The sequence below is a fragment of the Sebastes fasciatus genome, chromosome 17 (genome assembly GCF_043250625.1).
Source record: "Sebastes fasciatus isolate fSebFas1 chromosome 17, fSebFas1.pri, whole genome shotgun sequence".
Classification (NCBI taxonomy): domain Eukaryota; kingdom Metazoa; phylum Chordata; class Actinopteri; order Perciformes; family Sebastidae; genus Sebastes; species Sebastes fasciatus.
The window spans coordinates 29,367,953-29,386,907 of NC_133811.1; the positions used below are offsets into that span (position 1 = coordinate 29,367,953).

General features: G+C 43.7%; 1 protein-coding gene across 1 annotated transcript in view; it reads left to right on the forward strand.

Moving 5' to 3' along the window:
- Positions 1–18,955, forward strand: part of LOC141755038 (venom phosphodiesterase 1) — a 49,472-nt gene that overhangs the window by 11,435 nt on the left and 19,082 nt on the right. Inside the window, exons 9-12 of the mRNA XM_074614595.1 lie at positions 1,413–1,522; positions 6,160–6,225; positions 6,338–6,410; positions 18,703–18,811. Of these exons, the coding sequence (XP_074470696.1) occupies positions 1,413–1,522; positions 6,160–6,225; positions 6,338–6,410; positions 18,703–18,811 (358 nt within the window). The remainder of the gene's footprint in view (positions 1–1,412; positions 1,523–6,159; positions 6,226–6,337; positions 6,411–18,702; positions 18,812–18,955) is intronic.

Sequence of the window (18,955 nt, forward strand, 5' to 3'; positions counted from 1 at the left end):
CTTGACCTCTGACCTCCAGATATGTGAATGTAAATGGGTTCTATGGGTACCCACGAGTCTCCCCTTTACAGACATGCCCACTTTATGATAATCACATGCAGTTTGGGGCAAGTTATAGTCAAGTCAGCACACTGACACACTGACAGCTGTTGTTGCCTGTTGGGCTGCAGTTTGCCATGTTATGATTGGAGCATATTGTTTTATGCTAAATGCAGTACCTGTGAGGGTTTCTGGATCAATATCTGTCATTGATTTGTGTTGTTAATTGATTTACAATAATAGATATATACATACATTTGCATAAAGCACCATTTTATATTGGCAGTAATCTGCAGTCTTCAGGACAGTCAGTGCATGTTTGACTTCAGGGCAGGATTTGTTGTTATTAACTGATTATTGAGCAATCTTTCCACCAGATGTCAGGCCAATTAATGCGCTGCCCTTTTGAAATATTCTCATGAAAAACACTTTTAATAACAAACGCACAGATGTGAAAACAATCTGCTTCCAATTTCTGTTGCTGGAAATGACGATTTAAGATGTATTTATTTGCTTATCTCGCCAATCAAAGTCCTGCCATGTTGTCAATTGAGCATATTGTTTTATGCTAAATGCAGTACCTGTGAGGGTTTCTGGATCAATATCTGTCATTGTTTTGTGTTGTTAATTGATTTACAATAATAGATATATACATACTTTTGCATAAAGCAGAATATTTGTCTACTCCCGTGTTGATAAAAGGATTAAATACTTGACAAATCTCCCTTTAAAGTGCATTTTGAACAGATAAAACGTGTGCGATTCATTTGCTTAAATATTTTAATCGACTGACAGTCCTAATAAGTATGTTTTCTTTAGTGTATATTCACCTGAAAATAAGAATCGTTGTGTTGTCGTTACCTTAGAATAAGCCGTTTACATCTACATAGGGAGCGGCTCCTCTCCACGGAGCCGGACGCCATGTTTCTACAGTAGCACAGAACAGACAAACCAAACACTGACTCTAGATGGAGCCGGCGTGTTTCACGTTTTCCTGTTTTTACTTTCAGTTGGTTGCAATCTGCAACCTCACCACTAGATGCCACTAAACACTGCACTTTTTATTCCCTGGGGTGGCTGTAGCTCAGTGGGTAGAGCGTGTCATCAAGGTTGGCGGTTCGATCCCTGGCTCCTACAGACTGCATGTCGAAGTGTCCTTCAGCGAGACACTAAACCCCAAATTGATCCCCGAGCACTTCCAGCAGCCCACTGCTCCTAAAATACTTAGGATGGGTTAAATGCAGAGGTCAAATTTCATGTATGTACCTGTATGTAAATAACAAATAAAGGTTACTTTCTTTCTTAATCTGACAGATTTTGTAGAAAGCAGATTATGTTTGGCTTGTGTTGATCCGTTCTGTTTGTCTTTGCAGATCTGGCACACGGCAAAGCACCAGGGGCTGAAGTCTGGGACTTTCTTCTGGCCGGGATCAGACGTCAAAATCAACGGAAGCTTTCCGGACATCTACAGACCTTTCAATGGGTAAAACTGACATCTGTCTGAGCTGTGACGCATCACATAAGTAACTGGTTGTGCACCATTACCAAAGAACAGGCAGTGTAATGTCCCATGCAGTATGGGTAAAACATTACATTTTGGATATTAGACAGCACTTTTATTCAAATTCTGAGGAAGTACAGACCCGAAATTGAAGTAAAGACAACATCTGTACTCCATGCCAAACTAGTTGTTGATTTTTTTAGCCTCTGTGAGATTTTTGTGCTTATTAAACGCTGACACCATGTTAAATAAAGTCACATGCTCTCTAGTAAACAACACAAATTTACCGCACTTATTCAGCTCTACAGATGCACATATTGACAGTTGGAAACTGCCCAGTAAAACCACAGTCTGCGGTTTTATCTGTTGTCACACATTGAGCAGCTGAAGGTCAACTGACTTGCTCAGGCGCTCATCAGTCACCGCATGTTTTCACAGTCGGCCTCGGAGCTGAGCTAGTTTCATATCTGCTCTCGTAGGGCTGACAGCGTATCAGCTTTCTCTTTGGGGTTAAAGAAGTCACAATCGTAATATACATGAATTAAAGGGTAACTTAGGTGCTTTTCAACCTGAACCCCTCGGGGCAACTCTTCACGTTCAATGTACGTCTGCTAAAAGTGTTTGTTTTTGCCACTGACAGGCTCAGATTGTTATTATAAATGGTCTGACAACATTTATGGAAAGGACCCTACAGAGAAATAAAACCCTTTTCTTACCTTTTGCTTGATCCGATCTGTTCGTTATTGTGTCCAAGTCCCACGAGGAGGAGACTCGTTCTGAAATCTTGCGTCGCATTCACATCGTCAAAATCATCTAAATATTAAACTATAAAACTCTGACTCCTCTCTCCAACTCTCACTCATGTTCTCACACAGGAGCAGAAAGAAGTAGTATTTGCGGTGTGTTCGAGTGCAACTTGTCGACCAAAACAAAGGCTTCCTGTTTGTTGTCCACAAACAGGAAGCAAAAGGGAAGTACAACGTTCTGTGTATGGTCCTTTCCGTAATGTTGTCAGACACTTATAATAACCATCTGAGCCTGTCAGTGGCAGAAACGTAACATTGAAGGTGAGGAGTTGCTTGGATATGATTACATTACAGCTCGTTTAGTCCAGCGTTCTCCCTCAATACTGGACCGATTTACCGAATGATTTTCCCCAGACACACCAACACATCATCAAAGAACTGCCGGCGATGAAGGCCGACTGTTGGGTCGCTACTACTTCTTTCTGCTCCTGTGTGAGATGAAATAGCTCTCCACACTAGCAGGCAGCCGCGGTCTGTATTCATCATTCAAAAAAGGGAAACAGGAAGACCGAGGACGGAGGATATACAAGCCGTTGTTATGATGAAAGCTTCATTCCAGATGTTCATGTCACTTTGAAAATATCCGTTTGTTGAGATGAGATGAAGAAAATGAAAAATGAGAAGAGCCTTCTGTGTTTTTCCTCTCGACTTTACTCGTTGGCTCGCTTTCCTCAATTCCGTTTCTCTTCTCAAGCACTGATTTGTTTAAGCAAGAACAGTCAATCAGAGTGATTTCTCTCACCGACGAGCTCCGCCATCGATTCAACATGCTGAAAACCCCCAAAACATGCACCGCAGAAACTGGACCGACAAACGCACACCGACGGCCCCAAACTTTCCGACAGAGACACAATAACATGGGAAACAGGGTCCAGGTTGAAAACTACTGAAGTTACCCTTTAAGATAATATCATGCAAAATGTATCCAACATTGTTTATGGTAGTTTTTGCATTTCCTCACCATGTTTACGCCACGTTTAACTCTGTAATACTCTGTAGAGTTCAGACAGCTTAAATATCCAGATAATACTGCCACATGTATAAGCATGGGGCAGTATATATTTGCATGAGTTTAAACATCTGCACACATCTGTTCATGCAACCCGGGTTAACATTGCTTTTTTTGCTAAACAAGCCAACATAGTGATGTACAGATGTACAGTAACAGTATCCTTCCTGCAGCAGTGCTACGTTGCAGATAAGCTGTGATAAGTCGTGTTTCCTCTTCACTCCTCCTCGCTGTTATTTCCACAGAAGTAAATTACCTTTTTACTGAATACAAACAGTTCAAACAGCCCAGAGTTAACTTAAAAAAAAAAACGCTCAATAAAGTATTTTACTTTTAGAACAGAACCTTTTTTTTTTTGTCCGACTCCTTGTTGGCAAATGCCAGAGCGGTTCTCACACCCACTGCTCAGTGTGTGTGTGTGTGTGTGTGTGTGAGAGAGAGAAGATGAATGGGAACAAGAGGAGAACTGGAAAAAAATGAATTGGCAGCTGTACAGCCATTTATGATTTCCTTAGAATAATGACATATTCATATTTAATTTATCATCATCAGTCATTATGAAAACTGGTTTATTGTGAAACGGTTTCTTAGTAAGTGAGGCAGATGATGTAATAGTTCATCAGTTATCTGAGTGAGGGATTAGCTGTGTGGCTTGGAGATTAGAGCGGGTCGTCAACCCCTAACCTTTTGACTTTATTCTCTCAATATTACGACTTTATTCTCATTAAATTACAACTTTTTTCTCGAAATCTCAGATTTTTTCCCCCCTCAATGTGGCCCTAATACTCCGTCATAAAGCTCAGTGTTTCTCCTCTGGTAACGTTGCTCTAATCTCTGATCCGAGTGACTCATATCAATAAAAGCTCGATGCATTGATACAGCCCTGAGAATGGTTGTTAATCGTTTCACATGAAGTCCTATAAAGCACTAAAAAGCAATAAAGTTGATAAAGCACTGTATCATGCTGGTTTTGCAACACAGTCATGGAGAGTGCTATTATCACTGCGTGGGATGATAGACGCCGTTGGGAGTACAGATGTTTCTTAACCTTTATCAGCACAGGCCCTAAATTGAGTACATTACTGTTAACACTCCTGACACATTACCACTGGATTAAAGGCATGTTTATCACCGTCTTTGATTCTGGTAAACAGCCATTCACATCCTGAGCAGTTTATTTACACCTTTACTCGAGTTCATTTGAGCAACGATATTGACTTAATGACCGCACAGAGGCGTCTGGAAAGTCTCTCCGTCTTCCTCCAAGAGGGCCCTGGAATCATTTGTTTGGAATAAGAACACTTTAGCTCTTCTATACTGGTATCAAACCGAGTGAAGACGAGTCTGTCATCACCAGAAAAAAGGTCACAAATATCTGCACATTCATGGCTCCCTAAACAAAACCAAACATGTTTTGATGCATCCCGGTTGCACAAAAAGATGTATGAATTACATGATGATGCACAAGGCAAAACCGTGCAATAAGAACGGCATTCTTGCTCTTGGCGTGTCATGTGTACGCCACAGTGTGTACTGACTGCAATGTAAACGCATCCGCATCCGAAAGACTGATTATGGCGGGCGGAAGGGGAGGTGGATGGGTCAAACAAACACAGGACTTTCAACCAGGAGACCAGTGTTTTGTTTTGTGAGTTATGTTAGTGACGTGTTTTCTGTACTTCTGTTATGTTTTTTTCCGTACGTACTTTACTTGGTTTATGTACTTATTTTAAGGCAAACCAGGACCCCCTGCTGGTACTGCACATTCATACACACGTGTGATATTCACGCCTCGGAGAGGCAAAACGTGACGCTGACACGCTATCCTCTGGTGGACAGGCGGGTCTATTACATATTTTGGCGGGATACCCAGCCCGTTCTCATTCCCAGGGCGTCAAATACAGAGGCTTAGTCACGGCCATTGCCGTTAGCCGCACAAGCCACCCTTTAGCGCCAGTATGAAACGTCCCACGCGTTCCCATGTAAACCCATCCACGGCGACAGTAAGCGCTCCGAGAAAGTGCGCCAGGAGTGTGGTGATGTAGTTTAAAGACTGAAAAGACACAATGGGTTGGCGGGAGCGGAGGTGGATGGGGCCCAACAAACAAAAGGCTTTCATCCAGGAGGCCGCTGTTCGTGTTCTGTGCGATATGTTACAATCAGCTGTTTGTTTGTGTTCAGTGTCGTTTTCACTTTACAAATGTAGTAGTTCTAAGTCCAACGATATAGCTCTCTCCTAAAACCTAACTATAGCGATTTTGTTGCCTAATCATAGCGTGACGCCAAGGGGGCGTCATGTAACGAAGCTTGCTTGATAACATGTTTTGATGGAGGCTGCACAAATTCCATGAAAAGACCAGAAGTACATCAATTTCCCAACTCTGTCTGAAATGTGAGAACAGGCTCAGTCAACGTTCTGAGCCGGCAGGTTCTCCTTAAACAGCTGGCGATACTAAAAATGTTGAACTGACAGGTGGTGCGTATAACGGCGCGCCCTGCAAGGTTTTTATCACTACAGCTGAAGTCCTTCAGATAAATCAAGTATGTTCATCTGTCAGGAAGAAATCTCTAAGCGGTTACAGACCGTTCAACCAAGGATAAATGTTGCATCCAGTCACCGCTGTGCTCTTTCAGACTGATGATCTGTGTGAACTTAAACAAACCAAATCCAAAAAGTGCAGCAAAGCCACCCTTTCCACTCTGGTTCAGCCAAAACAAAGTAATCTCCTGATGTCACAGTTTCTGCTTCGATGCCTTTTAAAGACATTCACTACTCTCTCTCTCTTTCTCTGGTTATTTTTTAGTAAAGTACCATTTGAAGAACGAGTATTCTCGGTGCTGAAGTGGCTACAGCTGCCAGATGATGAAAGGTTTGTATTCAACAAAGAGCTCAGCATTTTGGAATCAGGATACTTCCATTCAGCAAAAATGCCGGACTTGTGCTAAAATTTAACTTTGAGTAAAAATGACCTTTTCCTCCAGACCAGATTTCTACACGTTGTATCTGGAGGAACCTGATAAATCTGGACACAGCTACGGTCCCGTGAGTGGAGGGGTAAGTTCACCTGACAATCAGATAATGCGCTGAAATGAATCCCATCATCATATATCAGGCTCATTAGTGATTATTGAGGTGGTAATGGACAACATTATCACAGATGAGTCTTGTTATAGCACAAGTCCGAAGTCCTTTAATGGGCCACAGATGAAAGATCTCCATAATTAGATTGCCAATAAAACAATTAAAATCACAACAGCAGACTCTTTATGAGCCTTAATGAATAACCTGGACAGTCATACAGTAAACCGATGCATTTATCAAATCACTTTGCAGTTTGTTGTCTCTCTAACGACTTCTCATTGCTGCATTTACTTTTGGTATTGAGTAGTCTTGATTCGGTCCGCACTGGGATCGGATCGCAATATGCAAATTACTTAAATGGAGCTGGTGGATTTGTCACTTTTCCTCGACCTGGCGTGTCCCAGGCCACTGGTTCAACTTTTTTTTAATGTACAGATGGCCTATATATTTTAGCATTTCATTCATTTTCTGTGAAGAAAACTAAATTAAATTGTAACCTATTTGAAATTTAGAAAAGAAGATAGATGTAATCATTTCCAAAATTCCCAACATGTTTTTAACTAACTGCTTCAATCCATATTTGTTGGCGTTTAGCCTTTCAAAAACAACATTTTCACTGCGGTCAAAAAACGGTTTGCTCTCCCACTAACTCAATTAACAACATAGTAACTAAAATAAATAAATAAATAACAACCGCCCTTAGGTGGACTTTCTTACGTAACAAGCGTAGCAATGTCATGTAACACGCGTAAGGTCAATGTTTACTTTTGGTTTCACACGAGACACAAACAGTGGCCTCCTGGGGGAAAGCTTGTTATACACGTTATTATACCACGTAACTTTCAATAACGGTCGCTCCATATACTACGTTACTTGCTCTGACCCGATATAAAAACTTTGACATTCAACGTATCCGTGGTTTGCAGAAAATGTAAAAGCCGTGTAATATATATATTTATATTACACGGCTTTGTTGAATACTTGATTCTGATTGATCAATCACGGCGTTCTGCGGTCTGTTTTTTCTTTATAACAGACCGTTGCTATGGGTGCAACTCTGATGTCGGACGCTGGAGGACCGTTTTTGTGTCAAATTTATTAGAGAAAAATGTGCACACACATTGACTACAAATTGATTAGTGTAAGGTCAGAGCCATGTATTTAGAACATTTATTCTGATGGACAAAAACACGCAACCATGATGCTGTGAAACGTGTTTTGTTTTAGAAGTTGTGATTTTAAAGGAAGCTGGACGTTTTGTCCTGAAGATAGACCCCGACGCCCTGTCGGGGTTTATTTCACAACAATGACTGGCTCACTGTACATTATCCATTATATACTGTATATGTTATCTTTAAAGTAAGTGGAGTTTGGTGACCTCAGGTTATTCAAAGCATAGCTTTGACCACTTATAGTTCAAAAAGAGGTCTAATCACCTGTATAAAATGATAAAGATTTATCTGAATGTTGTTTTAATATTGGTCGGTTGGAACCCCAGTGAGCCAATCAAGCTTAAAAGCTTAAAGATCATCTCTTTCCACCAGCTAATTGTGTATGGAAAGGAAGGTGACCCCCTCCTAGTGTAATCAAAAGTGTGGGTTGATGGCTGATTCAGAGAGTAGGAAGAAAGAACGTCAAATAACATTTACAGTTGTAACTAAACAGTTAGTCACTTTTAGCATCAGTTAACGGTTAACATACCTAAACAAACCATTCACAGTAACAGTGAGATCATGTGTTGTCCACGTCTACTCGCTGCAGACTGTCTACTAATTGGAGCCACTTTTGGAGTTGTGCACATCCAAACTTTAGGACTGACAAAGTGAAATACACTTAAAAACGTCCGTGAGCTAAAAATGCAACGAAAAAAAACAAAAAACAAACTGCCTACCTAAGTTTCTATGTGCAGGTGTAGCAGCTGTAGAATGGTTGCTTGTAGATTGTAAGACACCACTCAGACCAGGAATCAGGATCTGCACATTTATTCTCCAGTGCACAAGCTGTCCATGCTTTGGCTATGTGTGATTTGTGCGTCAACAATTAAAGCCCCCCTGCTACAACAGGTAACCCGGAACCATGAAAAACACAACAGTTTCATTCACTCAATACAAAGTTAACACAAATAAACTTACAATACAGATAATTTGGCTAATATTGATGACAAAGTAAAATATAACACCGGTTTTGAGAATGTTCACTAAACAAAATGAAAATAATAAAAATAACATAACCAACATATTGACTCAGCTACATACTCCCCTCTGAACTTCTCAAAACTGTTCTAGAATAGATTAATAGCTGAATCCTGGGTAACATTAGCTTAGCTTGTTATTACTCTGTGACATACAGTTCTATGTGCAACATATGCGTTTCCCAGATAAAAGGGAAAGTGATATAAAGAAGTTGGCCAGACTCCCAATATCTACTTGCTGAAGAAAGTGCCTTATACACAATCTCGTACTGACAATTAAATAACTGTTACCCCAACTTTGCGCTTACTCGAAAGACGGCACATTCACAGTGAACTAAAAACTACCGAGTGTCATCTACATGAATAAAGTTTTGGCAATCCCACTGAACAGATTGCTTGCTTGTATGTTTCTCTGAGTCATGTTTTGGATCAGTCTGTTAACTGGCTTTACCATCCTGCCAACTCTTGTCCTGATGTGACCCACTGAATTACTTGGTGGTGGTCTATCAGGCTCTGAGGCCACCTCATCGGTTTCTCCCTTGGTTGCTTGACCGTCGCTTGGTGTTGTCTGCGATCCACTATGCTCAGTCTCTGCTTCGCTACTGCTGTCCTGGCCCGTTTCAGAGCGAAGATCTGTCTCGTCAGTAGCAGTGTCTCCAACATAAACATCAGGTTCAGTATTGACACTTATATCTGCCCTAATGCTATCATTTGTCTGAGCCACATGAATGACTGGTCCAGGATTGTCAAGAGGCACTTGAGGTGATTCAGGAGGTTTATGCACTCCATCTGGAGATCCTTCTGGAGAAGTTGTCTCTGCTACCCAGCTGGCAGTGCGTTCTGACTGGTCAAACTCGGATTCGGTCAACAGGAGGCTTCCGTCTACTCTGCTGTGTCCTTGAATTGGTTCAGAACCACTGTCAAAGGATGACTCAATTTCCTGCTCCACCTCGACTGGCAAGAAGTTGGCTTGCAAAAGCAGGTTCCTGTGGACAACTCTCTCTTGCCCGGTGCTGTGGTGTCTGATGCGGTAAGTGTGGCACTTTGAGTCTTTGGAGACCACTGTGTAGAGGGTAGACTCCCACCTGTCAGCTAGTTTTCTGCGGCCTCGTCCACCCCTGTTTGCCAAGAGGACTCGATCTCCTTCTTCAATGTCTGTGCCCTTTGTCCTTCTGTTATACAGGTCTGCCTGGCGCTGTTGGCTGGAACTAGCATTAACTTGAGCCAGCGTAAGGGCTTCCTTGAGATCATCACTCATTTTCTTCACATAACTGTTATAGTCTGTGATGTCATTGTCTCTCTCCACATTGTGGAACATAATGTCCACTGGCAATCTGGGAACCCGTCCATACATTAGATAAAAGGGAGCATACCCAGTCGACTCGTGAGCTGTACAGTTATAAGCAAAGGTCAATGTCTGCAGCATCTGCGGCCATCTTTGCTTATCCCTGGGGGGTAAAGCCCTGATCATGTTGCCTAAGGTTCTGTTGAACCTTTCGGTTTGGCCATTCCCCATGGGATGATAAGGTGTTGTTCTTGACTTTTTCACACCGGCGATTTGCAACAGCTCCTGGATCAACTGACTTTCGAAGTTTGCTCCCTGGTCTGAATGGATCCTTTGCGGGAATCCATAGACACAAAAGTATTTATCCCACAGTTGGCGTGCGACTTGTTTTGCTGACTGGTCAGAGCATTTGAAGGCATGGGCCATTTTAGTGAAGTGGTCTGTCACAACCAACACATCCACGCTCTTTCCCTTGGAGTCCTCGGCACACCAGAAGTCCATGCAGACTAGCTCCAAGGGGCTTGTGGTCTTGATACTTTCAAGCGGGGCTCTTCCCTCGGGTTCCAGTGTCTTGCTGACAACACAGCGCTTGCAGCATTTCACATAGTCTCTGACATCACGCTCCATATGAGCCCAGAAAAATCGTTGCCTCGCCAGGTACAAGGTCCTGGTCTGACCCTGATGGCCGGCATCGTCATGAACACCATGCAGAACGTGGCTGACCAAAGAGGAGGGTGTCATGTACTGATGGCGTTTTCTTCCAGTCACTGAGTCCTTACAGACTCTGTACAGGATGCCATCAAGCATTTTCAGCTTCTGCCACTGCTTCAGGGTTTTAAGGACCGTTAGCGACAGCCCAGCTCTCTCTCTTCTTGACGGCCGTCTCCCACGGGTGACAAATGGGATGACCTGTGACAGCGTGGCATCCCTACTCTGTTCCTCCAGGAGCTCTTGGAGTGAGAAGACAGGCAGGGAATCTTGACCTGGCGGGACTAGCTGCTCTAGGTCCGCAGCAAGCCATGAGACCACCCTTTGTTTGGGGCCTTGATCCCACTCAACATGGCCCGCCAAGACAGCAGACACTTCGCCATCGGTCAGAGAGCGGCACTCCAAGTTCTTTCGTGAAGGTGGGCATTCAACACTTTGATGGTTGGCACTGACTCTGAACATCTCTTGGACTACACCCTCTTGGACTTGTTGTGACTCCTCCAACAATGTTTCATAAGGCTCCTTCATGAGCCTCTGGCAGACACGACTTTGGACAAAGGGCCGCCTGCTCAAAGCGTCAGCAACAATGTTCTTACTGCCAGGAATGTATTTGATGCTGAAGTTGTATGGTGCCAGCTTGGCTACCCATCTTTGTTCACACGCATCCAGTTTGGGTTTTGTGAGGATATAGGTTAGCGGATTATTGTCCGTCCAAACAGTGAAGGTGTGTCCCTTTAGCCAGTGGCTAAATTTGTCGCATACGGACCACTTTAATGCCAAAAACTCTAGGCGGTGGGCAGGGTAGTTGCTCTGAGCACGGGTGAGAGCCTTGCTGGCAAAGGCGATGGGGCGTGCTTTACTTTCACCCTCCTGGACCTGAGATAGTACGGCACCTAAGCCATCTAGAGAGGCATCAGTAGAAATAATGAATGGTCGACTGAAGTCAGGATGTGCGAGTACAACGGACTCCACGAGGGCAGTTTTCAACTGTTCGAATGAACTGCGATGTTCCTCTCTCCAATCATTTGGATGTAACTTCCTGAATGCAGCAGCGCCTCGTGCATTCCCTTTCTTTCCTTTTGGTGCAGCGGTCAGTGCGAACAACGGCTTGGCTATGCTGGAGCAATCGTGTATGAACTGCTGATAATACACGACCATGCCCAGGAAAGACCTGATCTTCTTCTGAGAGGGTGTAACACCATCCTCCATCATAAGGGCAGACTCTGTCATGGAAGCAATAGCCTTGACCTTGTCAGGGTCAGTTGACACGCCATTTCCATCCACTACATGCCCCAAGAATCTGACACTCCTCCTGAGTAGCTGACATTTCTTGGGGGCCAGCTTTAGTCCATGAGTACGTAGCCTGCTGAAGACTGTTTCAAGCCTCCTGAGGGCTTCGGGTTCGTTGGGAGCATAGACCAGCACATCGTCCAGATAGCAGAGAAGGGTCAAGAAATTCTGGTCGCCAAATATGCCCATCATGAGGCGCATGAAGCTCGCAGGGCTATTACACAGGCCCTGAGGGAGTCTGTTGAATTCATAGAGCCCCATAGGTGTGGTGAAGGCTGTGAACCTCTTGTCTCCCTCTTCCATGGCGATGTTATAGAAGCCAGAGGTAAGATCCATGGCACTGAATATGCAGTTACCTCCCATGGCCGACAGACAGTCTGATTGGTGGGGCAAAGGATGCGCATCCTTGACTGTGCGTGCGTTCAACCAGCGGTAGTCCACACATATTCTGAGATCCCCATTCTTCTTCCACACAAGCACTAGTGGGGATGCCCACTCACTGTTGGACTTGCGAATGAGCTCTCGTTCCTCCATCTCTGTTAGAACTTTTCTGAGCTTGTGGTAATGCCCTGGTGGAACACGCCGGTAAGGGAGTCTGAATGGCCGGTCATCAGTCAAATGGATGCGGTGGACAAAATCCTTAGCCAGCCCGCAACCAAGCTTGTCCCTTGAAAAGACATCCTCGTACTTGTGGATCAGTTGGAGTAGTTGTGACTTCCAGTAGTCTGACACCTGACATGCATCAATGTCCAGCTCATCCAATCCTAAGTCATGCAGACTGTCACGAAAACGGGGGCAAGGAGGGGGGCCAGGGCTGCTGGCCGTTTCACCACATACTGTCTGACTCTGCACTTTGACCTCTGCAGCTGGCTTTTGCTCGGGGGTCACATCCAGATCCTCAATGGCTATGCAGGCGGACACATTTGCCACCTTGGTGTGCCGCTTTAAAGTGACAGCCTTGTCAGAGGTGTTCAAAATCCTGACTGGGATCCATCTGTCACCATTCATTGACGCCACAGATCTACAGACAATGATGTTTTTCTTGTGGGTCTGTGCTTTTGATGGTTCAACCAGAATCGCACTGCCTTCAGAAACAGGTGAGGCTGCAGGCAACTTGCCCCAAACCAGGTGCTCTTGCTTTGGAAGAAGAGTTACTGCCTGTGCCAGTTTGACAGTCCCAATAAAATCTGGCATTGTGTCACCCTTCCATCTGTTGATGCCTGCCAACATGTTAAGGAACTGTACTATCTCGGGTGTATTCGTAGACTCAGGTTTGCTCAGAACTTGCCAGAAATGAGGAGACTGCTTGAACTGCCTCAGGAGGTGTTTAATGACGTTTGTGCCCAGGATCAACTGATCTTTCTGGCCAGGAACTACTAAGGCAGGCACGCTGAATGTGTATCCATAAACTTCCATCTTCAAGCTATGAATACACTTGGGCTTGACTTTAACTCCACCACAGCCAACAAGAACAATATCAGGGGGGACACAGTTGGTTTCTAATGCTAATCCAGCATCCATAAGCATCTGCTCAGCCTCTTCACTAATGGTGCACGCCATAGAACCAGTATCTAATAAAGCTTGCAAAGAAGCTTTATCATCCACCTGTGCATTGGTGTAAAACAAGCTGTCGGCTTTATCGAGTCTGGTTATGTTCTGGAACAGTACAACAACACCAGGTGGGGCAGATTTTAGGCTTTCTTCATACACAGATTGCAGATCTTCACTTGAGTTGAGGGTTTCACCACTGTCACTCACACTATCCCCTCCCAGGTGTGAGTGATCTAGTTTCCCTGATCAGGTGAGCTGCCATCTCGCTGGAAAGCAGTGGCTTTTGGGCAGTCTTTTCGCTGATGCCCTAACTCGAAGCAGGCTAGACATCTCCTTTCTCTCATGCAGTGTGAATGTGTCGAGTGAGAGTTGTTACCACAGAGCCGACATGGGGTGAAGCGAGCTGAGGACAGAAACTGAGGTCTACCAGGCTGAGCCGGCTGGCTGGTACGCTCCAACACTTTCTCCAACATACTTAGCACACGCTCCAGGGCGCTCTGTTCTGAAGCAGCTGCTTCGCTTGACTTGGTTGGGTTAGTCAGGGTGCACTTGGCTGTGTTCACTTGGGCACAATCAGTTTCGGGTTCTGGAGAACTAATAGCTGTTACAGCGGTAGCTACTTGGAGGACGTGTGATTTGGCCGTGTTCGTGTTTGATTTCTTCACATGGTACTCTCTTTGATGCTCATCAATAGCCTCCTGCACCTCTGCGAGTGACCATTTACTTATGGGCCTACACTTGAAAACATAAGCAAGACTCGGATCTGGACAGTTTCTGATGAACATCATAGCTATCTCTGCATTCATATTGTCCATTTTGCTTCCCTGGAGTTTCAAATGTCTGTCAGCTGTTTCAGCAGCTGTATTCAGCCTAACCCAGTAATCTACTGGTGTTTCCTTTGCTGTAGGCTGGGTGGCATAGAAATCAGCCAGTGGCAAACAGGACCCAGGGGTTTCGCTGAAATAGCGTCTCAGTATACTATAGATGGTCTCAGAATTAATAACTGTGCCAGATGTTGTGTGGCTTTTCAGTCCCACTTTGACAATACTTTTTGCTCTGCCCAGAAGATGGCTCAGAATCTCATCTCTCTGTTCATTGGTTGTGAAGTTTCTCTTGTGCAAATACACCTCCATCATATCAATCCACTCTTGAATGGAGTATTTGTCTTCCCCATCACCACGATACATGGGAGGTTCCTTGACATCAGATCTGACTACCAGGCTTACTTTGGAAAGGTCAAATGTTGTGTCTGGTGCTTCAACTCTAACTGATTTAGCTGATGGAGACTCTGTTGGGATGAGTGAAGGCTGACTGGCTAGCAAGCGGCTGGCTATTGATTCACCTATCTGACTCCCTAACTCACCGATGAGATCACGTAACTGTTGGGTGGTGCTCTCATCGCTGACAACAGGAGTGGAAAACTGAGGCTCACGTGGAGGGGTGTCAGTGAAGTCATCTGTGTCTAATAACTCCTCACTCGTTAACACTGTACGCCTCCGGGCTAACCCATCTGTGTTTAACAAACCTCTGCCTCTCCCAATAACTGGTGTGAACATACTAAAAGTATCTAGACCTCTGCCTGCCATATCTCCAAAAAGTGCATGGACATATAAAAATGTAGAAAGAAAACTTAATTCACACAGTGTTACAAATCACACAGAAAAATGTTACTTATACTTATATGATTCCTTCTGTAAAGTTAATTAATTATTCTGAATGCTTGTGTCTATACAGAATATTAGCAATCACTTCAGCGGCTAACAGGTTCCATAGGTCCACCAACTTTGAATCCCAGACGTCACACGCACACAGCTGAACCTCGGCGATCGGCAGTGGTTGACCAAATGGATCCGGGTCACGGCACCAGTTTTATGTAGCAGCTGTAGAATGGTTGCTTGTAGATTGTAAGACACCACTCAGACCAGGAATCAGGATCTGCACATTTATTCTCCAGTGCACAAGCTGTCCATGCTTTGGCTATGTGTGATTTGTGCGTCAACAATTAAAGCCCCCCTGCTACAACAGGTAACCCGGAACCATGAAAAACACAACAGTTTCATTCACTCAATACAAAGTTAACACAAATAAACTTACAATACAGATAATTTGGCTAATATTGATGACAAAGTAAAATATAACACCGGTTTTGAGAATGTTCACTAAACAAAATGAAAATAATAAAAATAACATAACCAACATATTGACTCAGCTACACAGGTTCAAAGGGTGGTTCAAAAAATTGTTTGTTTGATGAGAACTCCATCAACACATCTGGCGAACGTCTGATCTTTGAACACATCCCGAAGACTTCACTCCATCTGCCGGGCTTCCACCTCCTACGAGCCGATGGAGCGTTTACCGGAGCTATCGGGTAACGAGAGGCGGCGGCATCTGTTCCAACATTAACGAAGGTTGATATACAGATGTCACAGTGTTGAAGAAAAACATGCGGTTCTGGTCTACAAACATATTTTCATAATATGAAAATCATTTTAGTCACTGCAGGAATTTTTCTAGTTTATTCTTATGATCCGAGGCGTTACATCACCTGCTGACCAGATTACTAACGTGGAACAAAACCACTGTTCTTGGGGACTTTAACAGAGCAAACCTCAAGTGTCCCACCAGGGATAATAACACACTGGACCACTGCTACACTACATTAAGGGACACATATCGCTGTGTTCTCTGTGCAGCTTTGGGACTCTCTGATCACTGTCTGGTTCATCTTCTCCCGACTTAAGGCTGGCCCACAATAAACGATGTTTCAAATCTTAACAGATGCATAAAATGTGAGAGACTCCACACATAACAACATGTTATGTTCAATTTAACAGTTTAGTTCCTATAGTGTGTGGAGAGCAACAATTTGGCCAAAACAGCACATCACACACTAACAGATTCATTCATCAACAACAAGAGTTCCCACTAAAAAAAACGGAAATCCTGCAAAATCTCTCACTATCAAACATGACTTTACTGTAAACAAACATGGCAGACGACAGACAGGAACAATTATAGATGTTAGTTTTTAATTTGTACTGAAAGTCCAGGAAGGATGGATGGAAGAAATCATGGAGACATTAAATAAACACTAATCAACAAGTAGGCCCTCCATTTCTGAGCTCCATCTCACTACTTCTTTATGCGTCACGTTTAACATTAGCTCATGCATTAGCCGCGGTCGCCATGACGGCGGTGATTGTCCTTCCTTCTTCCGTCAGATTGGTTCTTTATTGTTCTTTCCCACGGGACCGCGTCATCGGCCGTCATCGGCCGTCCTCGGCGTTCCCCACACACAGTAGGATATCAAATGGTAGATATTAAACATATCTAATATTTACGATTTGTAATCGGTGTGGCCAGGATGGACCTCCGAAAAAACTCTCTTAACATACGTCACACCACAGGAACATCTGGAAAGAAACTTCCTTGACAAACGCAACAAACCCTGGTTTACATAAAAACTCAAGCAGCTCTGCCAGGCCAAGGAGGAGGCCTACTGAAGTGGGGACAGGATCCTGTTCAACCAGACAAGACCCAACCAACCAAATCAAAATTGGAAGGAAGGAGAAGGAAGGAATCAGGCTGCAAAAATGATCACCTGATGATATCATCTCATTAGCACTGACTGCACATAGCTGTCTACCTGCCTGAGGGTAAAGTGCAAAATATTTCAGCTGTGAGTCAAACTCACTGAGACGTGGTAATCCCTAGAAATTCGGTGATTCACATACAAGCACTGATGCTAATTACTGCAGAGGAGGTTAATTGTAATCTGTTAACCTCCGGTGTCTGTGATGTTTCGTAGCGTCTTGTATTTTATATGTGAGAACGAATAAACGTTTGACTGTGGACACAAAAAGAAAAAGGAAATGTGAAGTGTAGTTTCTCTTTTAGGTGTCCTGTTGTGGCGTGATCGCTTTGAAACGTCCATCAATGTGAGCATTTATAGTTTATTTGCATTAAGGCTAGCGATAGAATATTTGTATTGTCTGTAAAATCTCATGAAAGCATGTTAGCATGTAGCTCAAAGCAGCGCTGTGACTCACAAAGGCACCGACCGCTATAATGGTTATGCCAAAAGTCAGGCATGTGTATTGATGGCAGATGATGGAGGTGTGGTTAAAAACCCGTGACTTCCAGCTTCTGCATCTGTTAATCATCCATCTGGTGTCCTCCATCGTCTGTGCTTCTCACGACATCAACAGGATACGGACAGTATGATACTGTGAGAAAATATCTCCTCTGTGTAACAGCTAGTTTTTATAAATGGCAGGGGGATGTCTCTTTTCAAGTGCCCCTCTCAGGTTACCTTAGTTTCATTAGTTTTGGCACAAGCGAAATCCAAAATTCAAATGCCTGAAGGAATTCTGTCACAGTCCCAAGTGAAACTGCGGGGCTCTGCAGGATCTTGTCCACCAAATTTACCTGGAATTACAAATTATACCAAACATCCCTGGATAACCTGCATCTCTTTGCAGATGCCTCCAGCTGTTGAAACATCCTGTTCTCTTGTAGCATGCTCCTTAAGATGCAGTTAAAGTTTGTTGTTGTTCAGTTTGAGAGTATAGACTCTCTGGAGTCACGGTGTCAAAGCCTTTTGATCAAGGATGCTAACTTTGAAATTTTTTTCTAACAGATAACCGACCCTCGTTAACCGATTATTAACTGTTAACTGACAAGATTAGTGCGTCGCATGCAGCAGTGCTATTTTTAATACCTAACAAGCCACCCATCTGCAACGATAAGCCGATGCACAAACAGGTTAAATCCATCATCTATCACCAGCTGCAGTGTGTGAGCAAAACAGACAACCGAGTCCCCGGTTCACCCGTCCGGAGAGTTACTGTAATTATACTAAGCTTCGCTTTCCGTACTCCAACACAACAAACTCTCACGTTTTCACCATCGATGTATTCCACTATTCCACCGTTGTCATCTCGCCAGATTTCAGACTTCTCCTTGAGCGAGACTCTTTCCATAATGTTGTCAGACATTTAGCTTGCCCCAATAGCACCATATTGCAGCCCTAGATCAGCTGCCGTCTACAGCGCTCTCCCTCTATACTGAACCAATTTCAGAAGTTGTTGTCCCTTTTAGTCAGTTAGACACAAAAACATGGGGAAATAAGGTCCAGGTTTAATGGAGCTTTGTGTGGAGAACATATGATATTTTTTTATTTTATTTAACCAGCTGCTGAATGTTTTTCATCAATTTGTTTCATCTGTTTCATGCAGCTGATTGAAGCTCTTCAAGGAGTGGATAAGATCATCGGTCAACTCATGAACGGCCTCAAGCAGATCGGCCTCCACCGCTGTCTGAACCTCATTATCTTGGCAGATCATGGTAACACTCAATAAACAATTGATATCTGTCTGCTGCATTATTTAAAACATGTATGCAAATATGTACATAAACACCGTAACAATAAGAAATCAGTTCTAACACCTGTAGTGTAATGGACATGTAAAATGCCTGTGAATTGCAGTT